The sequence below is a fragment of the Mangifera indica genome, chromosome 19, assembly GCF_011075055.1.
Source record: "Mangifera indica cultivar Alphonso chromosome 19, CATAS_Mindica_2.1, whole genome shotgun sequence".
Classification (NCBI taxonomy): Eukaryota; Viridiplantae; Streptophyta; class Magnoliopsida; order Sapindales; family Anacardiaceae; genus Mangifera; species Mangifera indica.
In genome coordinates this window covers 6010366-6027110 of record NC_058155.1, presented here as the reverse complement: position 1 = coordinate 6027110, position 16745 = coordinate 6010366, and the positions used below count along the sequence as shown (strand labels likewise).

Genomic DNA, 16745 nt, shown 5'->3' with positions numbered 1-16745 from the left:
TATGCATCATTTGGTGTCAAAGCCTAGGCTGCTTTTGTAATTTTTTGATTATAATATTCTTCTCGGAGTTACCGTTTACGGTCAAAATCCACTGTTCATCATAAAGTTACTGTTCATAAAACCTTAATTTGCCTAAAAAAAATCATTCCCTAGCCTAAAACACTCACCAATACTCACCCCCCCTTAAACACTTATAACGATTAGCCTTTACCGACTAGTCATTATCAAAAAAATGTCCCATAAAAGAACTTCATCCTCATCTTTATCCTCCTCACCTTCTCATCCTTGGGAATTTGCCTACATGACACTAAAAGAAGAGGTTAAAGGAGAACTTAAGGCCATTAGGGACCAAATGAATCAAATGATGCAAATGATGAGAGACTTGACCCTCACACAAAGCCGAACACCCTTATCACAACCCCAAACTTCAACAGAAAGCCAAATACCCCCTCCTCCACCTCACCCAACCTAACTCATCATCCAATAAGACATTTTAGACCTTCCCCTCCTCCTCCTAGACATACTAGGGAGGAATTGATGTTTTATGATGACTCAAGTGAAGAAGAACAAGGGAGGGCACCTAGGAGAAATAAGGATGATGATAGGGGATTAAAAATAAAAATTTTGAAATTTGAGGGTAGTATGAATCCGAATGACTTTATTGATTGGTTACATGCCAAAGAAAGAGTTTTTGAGTATAAAGGCTATTTGGATGAGAAAAAGTGCAAAATAACCGCCCTAAAATTTAAAGATTATGCTTCTTTGTGGTGGGAAAATTAAAAAAAAATAGAAAAGGGTGGTAAAGAGAAAGTTAGATCTTGGGAGAAATTTAAGAAGCTTATGAAGAAGAGATTTCTTCCCAACAATCATAAGCAAGACCTTTACCTCAAATTACACACTCTCAAGCAAGGAAGTGATAGTGTTGAGCATTATATAAGGGAATTTGAGAAGCTATTAATGAATAATGAGCTGTCGGAAGTAAGGGAGCAAACCATTGCAAGATTTATTGAAAGATTGAATCAAGACATTGCTCATATGGTGAAGTTGCAACCATATTGCATTTTTGAAGATGTGTGTAAGTTGGCTATTAAAGTGGAGAAGTAAAAGAAGGTCATAAAGCCCATGGTTTCCAAGTCATTCTCCAAAGGGACATTATTTAACAAAAACACATCTTTTACCAAGGGAACTACCTACCATAAAGGTTCCCCATCCTACACAAATGCTGCTGATTCTTCTTCCAAGGAGAAAGGCAAAGAAAAAAAGGTATAACCAATTAAGGACAAGCCTAATATGGTGAAGACCAACCTCTCCAACAAAAAGTGTTTTAAATGCCAAGGCTATAGACATTTCCAAGCTGAATGCCCTAATAGAAGATTTTTATCCTTGATAGAGATACAAGCTATTGAGGAGTCCCTTCAAAAAGAAGAAGAAAGTGAAGTTTCTAGCCATGAAAGTGATGAAGCCAATAAGGAAGAAGAAGAAATTCTACAAGGAGATGATGAAGGAGAGTTGCTAGTTATTAAGAGAGCTTTGCATGCTAAGCCTCTTCCTCATGAAGAGCAAAAACTCCACATTTTTCAATTAAGGTACACTATTAAAGGTAAAGTGTGTTCTTTAATTATTGATAGTGGGAGTTGTGTAAATATGGTCTCATCCACCTTAGTAGACAAACTTGGGTTATCCACCATGCCACACTCTCAACCATACAAACTACAATGGTTAAGTAATGGAACCTGCCTACAAGTTGCAAGGCAAGTGCTTATTTTCTTATTTATTGGGAAGTGTTATAATAATGAGATTTTGTGTGATATGATTCCTATAGATGTTTGTCACTTGTTATTGGGAAGACCTTGGCAATTTGATAGGGAAGTGAAGCATGATGGCAAGAAGAACACTTACTCCTTTAAATTCAATGACAAGACTATCACTTTAACTTCTCTTAGTCCACAACAAGTTCATAAAGCTATTAAGGGAAAAAGAGTTAAGAAAGAGAGGTTGTTTATGAATGGTCAGCAAGTGGAGGATAACCATCTTGAGGATTTGAGGGCAAATCCTTCTCAACCCGGAGAGGATGATGTATACATGGTTCCATTGTCATTTTTAGGTTCCAAACCATCCTCAAGTCTCCATGCAGCCTTTGAAGCCAAGAAAAATGAAGTTCTAGCAAATCCCAAGTCAAAAGAAGCATTGCACCTTCAATTTTGACCCAAAACCACTTTTGGGTATAATTTCATTACATGCACCTAAGGCCCAAGTGAATTGCTTGCTCCAATTGATCCAAAAGTGTGACTTTGGAAGTCCATCAATGGCCCAAACGTCCAAACACCATTTTGAGAAGCCCAAAAAGCCCAAACTTGGTTTTTAGTTACATTGAAAATAAATTAGAATTTGGTTGTTTTAGTTAGGAAACATCATTCCTAAAGTTAAGGAAAAAACAACTAACTTTTGTCTTTAGTTAATTACTATGTATGGGTTTGGTTTAGAATGAATAACTTAACTTAATTCATATCATTTTTAGTTGACTTTTGTGGGAAATATTGTATCATTGCCATCCATGCCTCTTATATAAAGGGGTAGATCTTCATTTGAAATTGGTTGGTTGGCATTTTGAATGAAAATTTCAAGAAAGTTTTGTTGGCTTTTATCTCATTTACTTTATCCAATCATTCTTGGTGGAAGATTGGTGGTGGAAGACCCCAAGGTTGTGGAACTTTCTTTTATGCCTTGGTTACATTTTATGTTTCCTTAGAAATCCAAATTAGAGTGTATATGTGTGTTAATTTTGCTTATAACAGAGAGTTGTACAATAATTACGTTTTTTTGCCATTAACTTTGATTAGCATTTTGACTACTTTATCTATTGAATCTTGAGGGCTGCCATAGCTTGAAAGAAAGTTCATTGTGTTGTGATTATGATGATATGAATTCGGTTGGATTTGGAGTTGATTTGGTTGGCTAAATTGAATGAACAAAAAAACTGTACATGCCAAATGAACAGTAAAAACAGTTTTTGATTCTTTGGTTTCTTCTTGCATGTTTGGATGAATATGCATCATTTGGTGTCAAAGCCTAGGCTGCTTTTGTAATTTTTTGATTATAATATTCTTCTCGGAGTTACCGTTTACGGTCAAAATCCACTGTTCATCATAAAGTTACTGTTCATAAAACCTTAATTTGCCTAAAAAAAATCATTCCCTAGCCTAAAACACTCACCAATACTCACCCCCCCTTAAACACTTATAACGATTAGCCTTTACCGACTAGTCATTATCAAAAAAATGTCCCATAAAAGAACTTCATCCTCATCTTTATCCTCCTCACCTTCTCATCCTTGGGAATTTGCCTACATGACACTAAAAGAAGAGGTTAAAGGAGAACTTAAGGCCATTAGGGACCAAATGAATCAAATGATGCAAATGATGAGAGACTTGACCCTCACACAAAGCCGAACACCCTTATCACAACCCCAAACTTCAACAGAAAGCCAAATACCCCCTCCTCCACCTCACCCAACCTAACTCATCATCCAATAAGACATTTTAGACCTTCCCCTCCTCCTCCTAGACATACTAGGGAGGAATTGATGTTTTATGATGACTCAAGTGAAGAAGAACAAGGGAGGGCACCTAGGAGAAATAAGGATGATGATAGGGGATTAAAAATAAAAATTTTGAAATTTGAGGGTAGTATGAATCCGAATGACTTTATTGATTGGTTACATGCCAAAGAAAGAGTTTTTGAGTATAAAGGCTATTTGGATGAGAAAAAGTGCAAAATAACCGCCCTAAAATTTAAAGATTATGCTTCTTTGTGGTGGGAAAATTAAAAAAAAATAGAAAAGGGTGGTAAAGAGAAAGTTAGATCTTGGGAGAAATTTAAGAAGCTTATGAAGAAGAGATTTCTTCCCAACAATCATAAGCAAGACCTTTACCTCAAATTACACACTCTCAAGCAAGGAAGTGATAGTGTTGAGCATTATATAAGGGAATTTGAGAAGCTATTAATGAATAATGAGCTGTCGGAAGTAAGGGAGCAAACCATTGCAAGATTTATTGAAAGATTGAATCAAGACATTGCTCATATGGTGAAGTTGCAACCATATTGCATTTTTGAAGATGTGTGTAAGTTGGCTATTAAAGTGGAGAAGTAAAAGAAGGTCATAAAGCCCATGGTTTCCAAGTCATTCTCCAAAGGGACATTATTTAACAAAAACACATCTTTTACCAAGGGAACTACCTACCATAAAGGTTCCCCATCCTACACAAATGCTGCTGATTCTTCTTCCAAGGAGAAAGGCAAAGAAAAAAAGGTATAACCAATTAAGGACAAGCCTAATATGGTGAAGACCAACCTCTCCAACAAAAAGTGTTTTAAACGCCAAGGCTATAGACATTTCCAAGCTGAATGCCCTAATAGAAGATTTTTATCCTTGATAGAGATACAAGCTATTGAGGAGTCCCTTCAAAAAGAAGAAGAAAGTGAAGTTTCTAGCCATGAAAGTGATGAAGCCAATAAGGAAGAAGAAGAAATTCTACAAGGAGATGATGAAGGAGAGTTGCTAGTTATTAAGAGAGCTTTGCATGCTAAGCCTCTTCCTCATGAAGAGCAAAAACTCCACATTTTTCAATTAAGGTGCACTATTAAAGGTAAAGTGTGTTCTTTAATTATTGATAGTGGGAGTTGTGTAAATATGGTCTCATCCACCTTAGTAGACAAACTTGGGTTATCCACCATGCCACACTCTCAACCATACAAACTACAATGGTTAAGTAATGGAACCTGCCTACAAGTTGCAAGGCAAGTGCTTATTTTCTTATTTATTGGGAAGTGTTATAATAATGAGATTTTGTGTGATATGATTCCTATAGATGTTTGTCACTTGTTATTGGAAAGACCTTGGCAATTTGATAGGGAAGTGAAGCATGATGGCAAGAAGAACACTTACTCCTTTAAATTCAATGACAAGACTATCACTTTAACTTCTCTTAGTCCACAACAAGTTCATAAAGCTATTAAGGGAAAAAGAGTTAAGAAAGAGAGGTTGTTTATGAATGGTCAGCAAGTGGAGGATAACCATCTTGAGGATTTGAGGGCAAATCCTTCTCAACCCGGAGAGGATGATGTATACATGGTTCCATTGTCATTTTTAGGTTCCAAACCATCCTCAAGTCTCCATGCAGCCTTTGACGCCAAGAAAAATGAAGTTCTAGCAAATCCCAAGCCAAAGGAATCATTGCATCTTCAATTTTGGCCCAAAACTACTTTTGGGTATAATCTCATTATATGCACCCAAGGTCCAAGTGAATAGCTTGCTCCAATTGATCCAAAAGTGTGACTTTGGAAGTCCATCAATGGCCCAAACATCCAAGCACCATTTTGAGAAGCCCAAAGAGCCCAAAATTGGTTTTTAGTTACATTGGAATTTGGTTAGTTTAGTTAGGAAATATCATTCCTAAAGCTAAGGAAAAAAACAACTAACTTTTGTTTTTAGTTAATTACTATGTATGGGCTTGATTTATAATGAATGGCTTAGCTTAATTCATGTCATTTTTAGTTGACTTTTATGGAAAATGTTGTATCATTATCATCCATGCCTCTTATATAAAGGGGTGGATCTTCATTTGTAATTGGTTGGTTGGCATTTTGAATGAAAATTTGAAGAAAGCTTTGTTGGCTTTTATCTCATTTCTTTTATCTAATCATTCTTGGTGGAAGATTGGTGGTGGAAGACCCCAAGGTTGGTGAAACTTTCCTTTATGCCTTGGTTACATTTTATGTTTCCTTAGAAATCCAAATTAGATTGTGTATGTGTGTTAATTTTGCTTATGGCAGAAAGTTGTACTATAATTACGTTTTCTGCCACTGACTTTGATCAACATTTTGACTACTTTATCTATTGAATCTTGAGGGCTACCATAGCTTGAAAGAAAGTTTATTGTGTTGTGATTATGATGATGCAAATTCGATTGGATTTGGAGTTGATTTGGTTGGTTAAATTGAATGAACAAAAAAACTGTATATTCAAAATAAGCAGTAAAAACAGTTTTTGATTCTTTGGTTTCTTGTTGAATGTTTGATTGAATATGCACTAATTAAAGTCATAAATTTATTTAGTTTTAACAAGAGTATAAATAATTTATTGTTAAAATTAAAAAAATAGTATATATAACAGCCAGATATTTAGTCACTCATTATTTTCCTCTTGCTATTGCTAGTTGCTTTTATAGTGTAGGAAAGACAGTCACTAGAAAGAGAGAATGTAGCTATAGGGATGTAACTATAATTTTCTAAAAGATAAGGAGTGGTTGAATGAGCGAAAGAAAAAACCCTAGTAGGAAAAAAAGTTACGCGTTCAAAACAAAGTTAGAGAAAATTATTAATTTTTCAAACTAAACTGCGAGTACTATCAAAAAAACTAACATTAGTAAGAGAAAAATAAAGAATGAATAAATATTCAGTCATTATAAGAGTTATTTTTATGATTTTAATGATAAATTATTTATACTTTTATAAAAAATAAATAAATTTATAACTTTTATAAGAAAAAAATTGGCCATTAAATGTCTGTTTCTCGTCATTAGAAGATTTTGAAGACAAAAAAAATCTTTCTTATCACTTATTGATATAAGTTTCCTCTTTAAAAATATTAGCCTTGTTAATTCTTTTAATGAATAATGGTTGTAACAACCTCATATATGCAAATAATTGTTATTGGAATTAAAAAGGAAAGGAGTCTTGGCATTATATTACTAGACCAAAATTTCCAGGAAAATTATTTCATTACTCATCAAATACAGATTAAACAAATCAATGAATTCAGGTCATCTTATTGGTAATAATTTGTCCAATGCGACTATACAGCATCACATAATAATTTCTAGTATTAATTGAATCCACAACTTGGGATTGAGACCCTCTAGAATTCAGCTGTTCTCCACAGTAATATTGACCATCATTAGCAACAAACGCATCATAATTTGCAGCCTCAGGATCAACATCCAAATCCGTCAAAGCCATTTTAAAACACTGCACAGTACATTGATACTGTGAAACGCAGTACTCGAGTGCCGATTTCAGTGCGGGTGAAGATTTTTCCTTCTTTGCCATTGCATCGATGTATGTTAGGCTGCTTGTCGAATTAGATATAGCCAAGTTTAGCTCGATCTTCGCCAACAATTTCTTGTTCTTTGCAAACGAGGCTTTAGGATCGAACACAAGAGCGGCAACACAATCGTTGTAATTTAAATGGCCCAGTTCGTTCGCTTCTTTGCAAACGCTATCGACTAAACTAGATGGTTTGTGGGTGCTTGATGTCGGGAGGGCGAGAGCTGGCTAAGGAAAGCGAAGAAGTAAGAGGAAAGAAATGGAAAATACTTGTGTTATGATCATCAATGGAGGAGAATTCTGATGAAAAGTCATTGAACCTTTGGGTGCATGCATGGTTAATTGCTAGTTGTTGCTTCACGTAAAGGGCAAATGGATCAAAGAAGTACAAAAGTAGACAAAGTTTTGGCTTGTGTTTAAAAGGTTTCGAGAACCTGCCATATAGTGTCATTATGAAATAATAACAAAGGAGATGCATTGACTCTTTAATGCAGAATCCTAGAAAAGCAACCGCAAATAAAGTTTTGGGTTGTTTTTACAAGGTTTTTTGGACTTACCATGTAAAGTCATTATAAAATAATAACATACGAAATTTTTTTAAAATATTTCCCTTAATTTGCAAATTTTTAATGGGAAAAAATTTGTTATTGATAACTATATATTAAAAAAAGACAAACAAACAAGTAATGAATTAAAATGCATGCTAGAAAATGCTTACAAGTTACCATAACGCTTCCAAATTTTAACAAACATTTTGAATTTGTTCTTTCAATAAAACTATATGCACCTATTTTAAGTATATAAATATATATTTATATGTGTTATCACATTATTAGATGATTTTAAATTAAAGATAAAATAATACCCGATCATGTGACGATATATATAAATATGTACATAATTATATACTCAAAATGAATACATATAATATTGCTCTATAAGTATATATGATCTATATTTTTTATTACAATAATTATTACTAGAATTTCAAAGAAAATTATTTTTGGGTAAACTATGGGGGTTGATGGGATTTTAACCAACACTATAAAGATTATTGAATATGGTTAAGAAAATATAGTTTTTTGAAATTGCCCCAATATATAAAGGAGGTTTGACCATTATTGACCTAGATAAAAAATTTTGTACTAACAAAAATCTCTCCTACCTACATTCGAACTACAATCCATGGTTGTTGTTTTTTTTTTTTTAATTACTAAAATTCACTCAATATCTTTTCAAAATTGAGCTTAAAATAGGTTCTAAGGTTATTACTAAGTGATTTAATTGTTTATTCTAAAATTGATGGTGATGTATTGCACATTAATTTAACTTTTTAACTTTTGCTATGAATGCCACATTTTGAAGTTAGAATTGGTTGTTAGTTGATGAAAATTGTTTTTTATTAGTTTAAGGTGTGATTTCTGGTTCGAAACTTTAAATTTGACTGGAAAATAAAAGATTTTTGAGAGATATAATATTTTGTATTTCAGTTTAAATTATCAAATTTTGCTTATAAATATCACATTTTTTTACTTGAAATTGGTTGTTAGTTAATAGATAAATATTTTTTGGTCAATCTATAGTGTGATTTGTGGTTTGAAATTGTGATTTTGATCAGAATAATGCAAGGGTCTACTAGAAGGTTTTGTGATATTTTTCACATAAGGAGAAAATGATATTTTTGACTAGAGGTAAATTGATATTCTACATATTACCCATTTTTTGTATTTTATTTTTAAATTATGGTTGTTATATTTTACTACAAATTAAAATTTGCAAAAACTCATCTATAACAACTAAATTTAATTCAGTTGCCCGAATTAATTTTTTGATGCCTCACTTTTTCCGTAAAAAAGAAACTATAGAGTACTAAAAAGTAATTTTTTATAATTATTTTTTTTTCAAATAATTTTATTTTGACAATTAAGTATTTAATTACGAAATAGAGTAAAAACTTATCCCTTTTAGGCGCTTCATGTTCCCGCTAAAGGAAAATATGTGGTAACCACATGTTATTTTGGCAACTAAAGTTTTAATTCTGAATAAATTTGTTTGGCAAAATGTAACATACTAATATAGAGGTAAGATTCATCCCCCTTCTAGTGCCCCATGTTCCCCTTAGAGGAAAATATGTGGTAACTAAAATGTTATTCTGATAACTAAAATGTTAATTATGAATAAATTTGTTTAGCAAAATGTAATGTGCTAATAGTAACTAATCAAATATTTACCTAAAATACTACAAACAAACATGGAAATAACAACAACTTTATTTTATGAAAGTCTAATTTGGAAAGAAAATCAAGAGGTGATTTGCTTTAGGGATGGCAACAAGGAGGGGTAGAGAGGGGATCTCAATCCCCGTTTCTGTCTCCATTGGGAAGATGAAAATGATTTTTCATCCTCTCTTCGCAAAGAAAAAACTCTTCCTCATCCCCTTCCCGTCTCCACGGGAAAAAATCCCCTCCCCGTATCCACATGAAAAAATTTCTTCCTTCTACCATTTAAACACAATATAAATATATTAAATAACAAAATTAAATAAAATTAAAATCAATCTACTATTTCAAATATCATAAATATAATATATTAACCACTATAATATATACATTAATAAACTAACTAAATTTAAAAATATATATAATTTAAAATTATAAAGATATGTTAGTATTTTAAACAAATAAATTAATATAAAGAGACAGGGATGGGACTGGGGCTGAGCGGGGAGGGGACACATGTATTCCCATCCCCGACCTGTAACTGATTTGCAAGAATTTTTTCATCCCTGTCCCCGTCTCCTTCTCCACTTCTATCGAGGAATCCCCTCCCCATTTGGGTGGGAAAGGTCAATGCCCCTAAAGTCGGGCTAAAATTACCATCTCTAATTTGCTTTCTTGGAATTCTACCAGAGTAAATGAATAACAACTAATTATATTACTATAGATATAATCATGTATATAAATAATAAGTATAAATGTAAGTACAAATAATGTTATGTCACTATATGATTGGAAGAAGATGATTCATCTTCGTACAACCATGGAGAAAGTCGATCTTTGGCCACGGAGACAATTTGTTTAACGCTAATGAACAAAAAGTATCATTTGTCTTTATTTGGGGGAAGAGCAACCGAACGTCGTTCACCTTGGCTGATTTCGTTAGAATCAACCTAAAAATGGAGGGAGAGAGAGTTGACAAATGCATGGGTTACTAGAGAAAGAAGAAAAAAACTTTGTTGAGAAAAGTTAACTTTTCAAACTTTTTTACGGGGAGGACATTGTTAATTCTTTTAATTAAAAAGAAGAAACGTAATAAAATTTTTATTTTATTTCAAATTTTTTATTAAATAACGGTTTTATTCCTAAACCTAATTAAGAATTTTAACAATTTTTAAAATACACCAAATTTTGGATGGGAATAAAACTTTTGGCCTTTACTTAATTACGTATTTTATTTATGCATATTCAACAGTTTAAAATGATGAATGAACATTTTGGGCTTATCATATTAGTTTTAGCGAAATCCAATTCACTAAAAATCTTCATATAATAATTTCTAATTATATTGAAGCAACACCCTTCACAACTCAACTTCTCCTTACAACAATGAGCACCATCTTAAGCAACTTTTGCATCATAATCTGTAGTTAAGGGATCCTTGTCCACTTCGTTCAAAGCCATTTTAAATGATGAAGTTTCTACATTCTCCATAATGGGAAGCGGGCCAATTTCAAATCTGGTGAGGAGCTTCCCTTCTTACTAGCAATGTTATATATACATTTTTTTTATATAAAATTATATACATAAATAATATATCATTATATAATTGAATATTATTTTATTTTTAATTTAAAATTATTTAATTATATAATAATACATTATATATGACACAATCGTATATCCAAAAATGTGTTTATATAGTTTTATTTCTTAAAAAAAAAAGTACTTTGTAAAGCAATATGCATGGTGAGGAATTTCAAGTCCCAACCATTACATGAAAATCTGCATCAATATATAGCTTGAAATGCAGTTTCCAACCAAGCGGCGAGGAAAGGGATGCACAAATTTTGAGTCATGAAATATATTTACACAAAGAATAAAGCCAGCACCAGATACTAAATCCAAGGTAGCAGAGTGTTATTGACAAAATAAAGGGAGAAAAAGAATAAAATGGTGAAAAACACGATGTCTTGTTGATCTTAAAAAGTTACACAAACATTTCTATTGACTACTTCCAAAGAGAGAGGAGCAAGAAATTTCCACAAAAGATGGTAATACAAGCTTTCTGCGCCTAGAAGGGGGAATCAATTTGACTCCCCTATGGCTAGCTGTTGATTTCTAATAACTGATGACTCGGCAAAACAAGGAAAACATATCCCAGAAATCAAACATCATTACTGTGATCACACTAAGAGCAAGTTAAATAACCCATCATTGGCGTGCTTCCTTTGGAGCATTGTAGCCTCTACTTTCAGTGACAGTGGAGTTGCCAAGAACATTTGGTGAAATTTCCCAGCTTCCACCACTTCTTCCCCAACTTGAGTGCCGAGTATCTGCTCGAATGGTGGGAGCACGGATATCTGAACTCATAACATTTTCAACCTCTGCGGCATTATGGGGAGGACCATTGTTACCTCTACTACGGATGCCCCCTTCTATTTCTTCAATATTACGACGCTGGGAAATCTTCAGTAGCTATTCAAATGAAAAAATTAATGATTTAAACATAGCATGAAATATGAATTCAAGGAAAGAGAAAAATTACATAGCGTAAAACTTTCAAGTTTATAGAAAAATATTTGCAAGTACTATATTAATATCAGCACTGTCAGTCCAGCTGAACCAAACATGCAGCAAAGAACTCAAATATGTAGCACTTCAAAAGTACAGATACCCGAGAAACAAACTTCATTGTTTTGTTTCTTTCCCCTTGCCACTAGCGAGATTAAGGTCCATGAAAGCACACTTCCATTCATATTATCTCTGAATTTATACCTTTTATTTATTTCCTATAATCCCAAGGAGCTGGGGTAAAGTGCCCAAGGAGAAAAGGCGGTGTTAAGTATTTTCCACCTTTCACAGCCACAATTGAAACATCAGTAGTTCAGGAAGTGTTCAACAATCTCTGGGGAAAACAATTTCCTATTTTGGGAATACACAAAACAAGTTTGATACCGCATTTGGAGAGTAAAGTTTGAAAATAAGAATTTTATATATTTTCCGAAAACCAGTTTTAAATTTGATACAAATTCGAGTGCTTTTATGTGATGCCGATAAAATCGATTCACAAAAATTCACCTTCTACTTCTCTAAGACGCTTATATCAAACACAATTTCATTGTTTTTATATAGAGAATAAGGTGGTGCCCAAGCATAAACACATAATCAAATTGTAAAATTCAATTTGTCATTTTTATTTGAAGAAGATATAAAGCAATTATGCAAAACACTATCAAAAAAGCACTAAGAGCTCTTTATAACAGAGAGTTAAGTCAATGAAACCCACCCAGATCATTCGGTAAAACATCCTATCTAAAAGATCATTCTGCAAAATGGAAGCACAGGATATCTGTTTCATATTCAATGAATTATTAGCAATAGCATCTTGTCTGCACAAACTTAGTAGACCAAGACTTGAATCCTATCATAAACATTTTTGCCACAGATACAGGGAAAATTAAAGTTCATTTCACTTGGCAACTAAACAGTAACCAAAAATAATCTCATGTTATGACCAAATGGTATAAAACAACCAACCTGATTTGTGCCGATGAGAGACAAACGGAAGCCTGTGAGTCCACCAACAAACCACAGGGAAATGAAACAATCTGCCATTAGTATGACAGATGCAGGAGATTCTTTCATCGCCCTCCTGGGCTCAATTCATTGAATTTTTTATTATAAAGAGTGCTGTCATGATTGAATTTCATCATCATTTGCGTATCTTTCTGTTGCCAGAATTCTGTGAAACAAAATTGACCATTTAATATCAATAACTATTTAAAATACAAAATAATAATTTGTTCTTATATAACCAGAAAGACTGACAAACTTGGTCATTTGTACTATAAGGTAATCAAGTTCAGAAATGCGAAATCTTAGCTTTGGTTGCTAGTTTTTCTGCTTACCATTTCGCTTGTTCTTTCTCTTAGGCTTTTTCTTTCCCTTCACCTTGCTTTCAGTCTTCTCAGAATTTTCTGGCCACTGGGAACCAGAAGCTAGATGAACTTGCAATGCCTCCTTACTGTCCTTATCCAATTTCTCTTCTGATCCCGCCTCTGTTGCCTTGCCTTTAGTACTCCTATTCTGCTGCAAGAATAGTTTATTCAAGTGAACACCCAACTGTAAAATCACAAAAAAAAAATCTAAATCTAATCTTATTACTTCATACTACATTCAACAGATGTGAAAAAAGAAATGAAATTACCTCAACTGCTGGGGCATTCAACAAAATGCTCTTTTCATCATCTGCATTTTCTATCAAAGCCTCTATTGTTTCCGATTTATCAAATCCAGATGTCACAAAATATATCAGCAATAATCCATCAGAAAGGAGAGACAAAAGATAATTTCTAAGTTTTCACGGTAATTATAATTAAGTAAAGAAGTATATCAATAAAATTGCAGCACATAAAGGCAGCAAGATATATTCCAGATCAAATAATGAATATCAAACTCATACCAGCTCTTTCATACTCCCCCGACTCATAAAAACATTTGGCGGCTGAATCAGCATTGCTTATAGCTTCAAATTTTATAGCAGCTTGCCTTAGTTTGATATTAGCCTCCACAGGGTTTAAACTGCGGATGCGGTCAGCATCAGCTTTAAGGGCAGTAGCTTTACACCTTTCCTCCCAGTAAAAATCTTTAGCTCTTTCGAAGCAAAAAGTTGCCATTTCATAATTACATTCATGAAATAGCTGGAAATAAGAAATAATTGACAAAAGAAGAAAAAAAAACAATCAGCATCACCGAGAAGGTACAACCTTCCTAACATGTACACACCTACCGCAACAAAATATGAATGTCAAATGGCTACAATGACAAAAATAATGATGACAGCAATTTTTCCTACGCCGTGTATATGAGACACTCTAGATATGAAGGTCAAATGGCTCAGCTAGGCAAAGGGTACCAGAATTGGATAGATGAAGATAAAAAAGAATATTGTTATGTGCCCCAAAATATGACAGAACAAGAAACAAAGGTTTCCCAATTAAAAATTAGCCAACAGAAATTGATAACAGTGATGATAAAAATAACTTGGAAAAGTAAAATAAACCTCGAGTCCCTTCAATTTCCACTCCTCTGGGGTGCTCACAACTTGCATTGCATGTACAAATGAATCATCCAACTGTTTGAGTTGAACAAGAAATTTCCTCTTCCAATAGTCAAACATAGGTTTTGAGACATCCTCATTATCCTCCCAGATCCATAACCTTTGACTTGTACGAGTGATGGCGACATACAGTTGCTTCAGTTCAGCACACAAGATGTTGTGTTTAGCTTCATTGAAGCTTGGGAAAGACCTAGGTGATGTGGAATCAAGCAAATTTTGTTCCTTCATATATTCATAAATCACTTGCCATTGATTCTTAAGATTTGATGAACCAAAAAAGTTGTATAAAAATACATCCTATGAAAGAAAATATTCAAATCATTAAAGAGAAAATTAAGATTCATAAAAGTTACTAATGAATAGAATAAGAACTTGGATAAATGAAGAAAATTTTTTTAAGACCAATCAATTCAGCAGCATTTAGTAATCAAATCCCCTCCTCATGTATTTTGAAGAAGTATTTTATTATAGATAGAAGATCAATAGTACATTTCACTAGGAATAGTTCCCAGAAGTCACAATTTTATAATACTACCTGCATGTCTATTTTACATTACCTATTCTGAAGACGAAATAAAATTACAGTTAAGAGAAATAGTCTGAAACTTTCAAGTTTTAAAGTCCTAATTAGATAATAAATGACCAATACATGTTAAGATCAAAGTAGGTTAAACAAGCACTTAAACAAATGGCATGAAGAACAGTATATTAAAAGCAAACTCTTTGTTGATCACTCCAACTATAACAGAGACTTTTAAAGAAGAATGAATTACCTTAAATTCAAGGCCTTTGCTCTCTACTATTGTCAAAACAAGAGCTTGATTCCTGACATAGTCCTAAATATTCTTCCGAGCATTGTCATCCCATACCAATATTACCTGATCCGCTCCAAAACCAACTATAGCACCACCAGCATTTCCAGTCTTTCCAAAAATTTGTATGATTGCATTTTTATTGTTCTCAGATTTAAGCAAAATTGGAGATTCCCCATATATCATACTAGTCTCAGGGTTTAAAACATCAACAAAGTGATAGAAGAAACGGTAAAGAAGGTCACTGATGCTTTGAGCTAACTTTAGGACACCTACATGGGTACGGAAGTTCTGGCTCAAATTAAGAATTTTTGAGAGTTGTCCTTTCTGTTCTTTGTCATCATATTCATTGCTTCCTGATTCCATTACAAACTTCTTGTAGAACAGAGATCGTATATCTTCAAATTTGAAGTCAACTCCCCTGGCAATTGTTTATGCTGTATCACCAGAAAAAACAAATCCCTCTTCCACATTTTTGCAGATATGTTTGAACAGAGCAATTTGACTCATTGTAAGATCCTGCGCCTCATCAACATAAACAAAATGAACTTCACCTCCTTGATATTTTCCCTTTTTAAGTCGGTGATGAAGATCAATTACTAGATCAGCCAAATCAAATTCACCATTGGCCATCTTCATTTTCTCATAGTTTTGAAATATCCCATATATCATCTCCCTCTTCCGCCTGCTGAAAGTGGAAACTCTACCCTTTGATAATAGGACATAATCTTCTCGACTCAGTCTACCATTACTAGTCTCCATGGATTGCAAGCCTCCTTTTATACAAGATATAATCTCAGTGAAAACCCTTGAAGAATCGAGTTTCTTTGTTAGTTTTCCATGGAAAAATATGATTATAAAAACATGATGCTAGATGTTGTTTTCAATCAAATTGAAGAGAAGAAATGTTCGAAAAGATAATTAACATTAAATGAAATAAACCCACAAACCTTTTCAAGTGAGAAATGTGTTGCTTTACAGCAAAACACAATTTAGGGCTGACTGTTACGAAACATTGGCGCAAGCTATTTAGTTTCTTCTCTGCAATAACCTTCTCAACATCATTTTTCTGAGTAGTATGCACATGCTTATGATAATGAACTCCATAGAATCCTTCTGTTGCCATGTGATGTAGTTTTTCTTTCTGAAATAATTTCATGGTCAACACCGTAGTTTTCCCTGTACCTGACCTACCAAGTATAAAGGTGCTTATAGGATAAAGAATCATCTCCAACTGTTCATCCGTTACTTCAAATGGAAGGTCCAGTTCTCTACCATCACGGTCAGAAAGCAAATGGCTCACTACACCTGATGATAAAGAGTAGAATTTCATTAAAAGGAAACTTTCAGCCACACTTGAATTCTCAACATAACTCCTACTGTCTAAAGGAGCTCCACTTAAGTCACTTTCACTCTTAATGTCAGCAGGATTCTTGAATCGAATGATTTCTGAAGAGACTGCCCAAGTCTTGGGAACTTCCAAATTCCTAG

The 16745-nt window shown here is 33.5% G+C and overlaps 3 protein-coding genes across 4 annotated transcripts; all 3 read right to left on the bottom strand.

Moving 5' to 3' along the window:
- Positions 1–6816: 6816 nt before the first annotated feature.
- Positions 6817–9936, bottom strand: LOC123202861. The gene is made up of 2 exons (XM_044619012.1): positions 9859–9936; positions 6817–7332 (listed from the first exon to the last, which is right to left on the bottom strand). Exons 1-2 carry the CDS (start codon positions 9934–9936, stop codon positions 6817–6819), a joined length of 594 nt encoding a protein of 197 aa, XP_044474947.1.
- A 1598-nt stretch (positions 9937–11534) lies between these two features.
- LOC123202860 (protein S-acyltransferase 8-like) lies at positions 11535–12938 on the bottom strand. Its single transcript, XM_044619010.1, has 3 exons — positions 12861–12938; positions 12610–12744; positions 11535–11798 (listed from the first exon to the last, which is right to left on the bottom strand). The coding sequence occupies exons 1-3, from the start codon at positions 12936–12938 to the stop codon at positions 11535–11537; spliced, it is 477 nt and encodes a 158-aa protein (XP_044474945.1).
- Positions 11631–15921, bottom strand: LOC123203509 (TPR and ankyrin repeat-containing protein 1-like). 2 transcript variants are annotated; one of them, XM_044619882.1, is made up of 7 exons: positions 15216–15921; positions 14386–14739; positions 13786–14023; positions 13531–13592; positions 13232–13412; positions 12861–13065; positions 11631–11798 (listed from the first exon to the last, which is right to left on the bottom strand). In XM_044619882.1, the coding sequence occupies exons 2-6, from the start codon at positions 14668–14670 to the stop codon at positions 12965–12967; spliced, it is 867 nt and encodes a 288-aa protein (XP_044475817.1). In that variant the 5' UTR covers positions 14671–14739; positions 15216–15921; the 3' UTR covers positions 11631–11798; positions 12861–12964. The 2 variants fall into 2 exon arrangements, with proteins under 2 accessions (XP_044475817.1, XP_044475818.1); XM_044619883.1 differs by having other exon boundaries at positions 13232–13409.
- Positions 15922–16745: the final 824 nt, after the last annotated feature.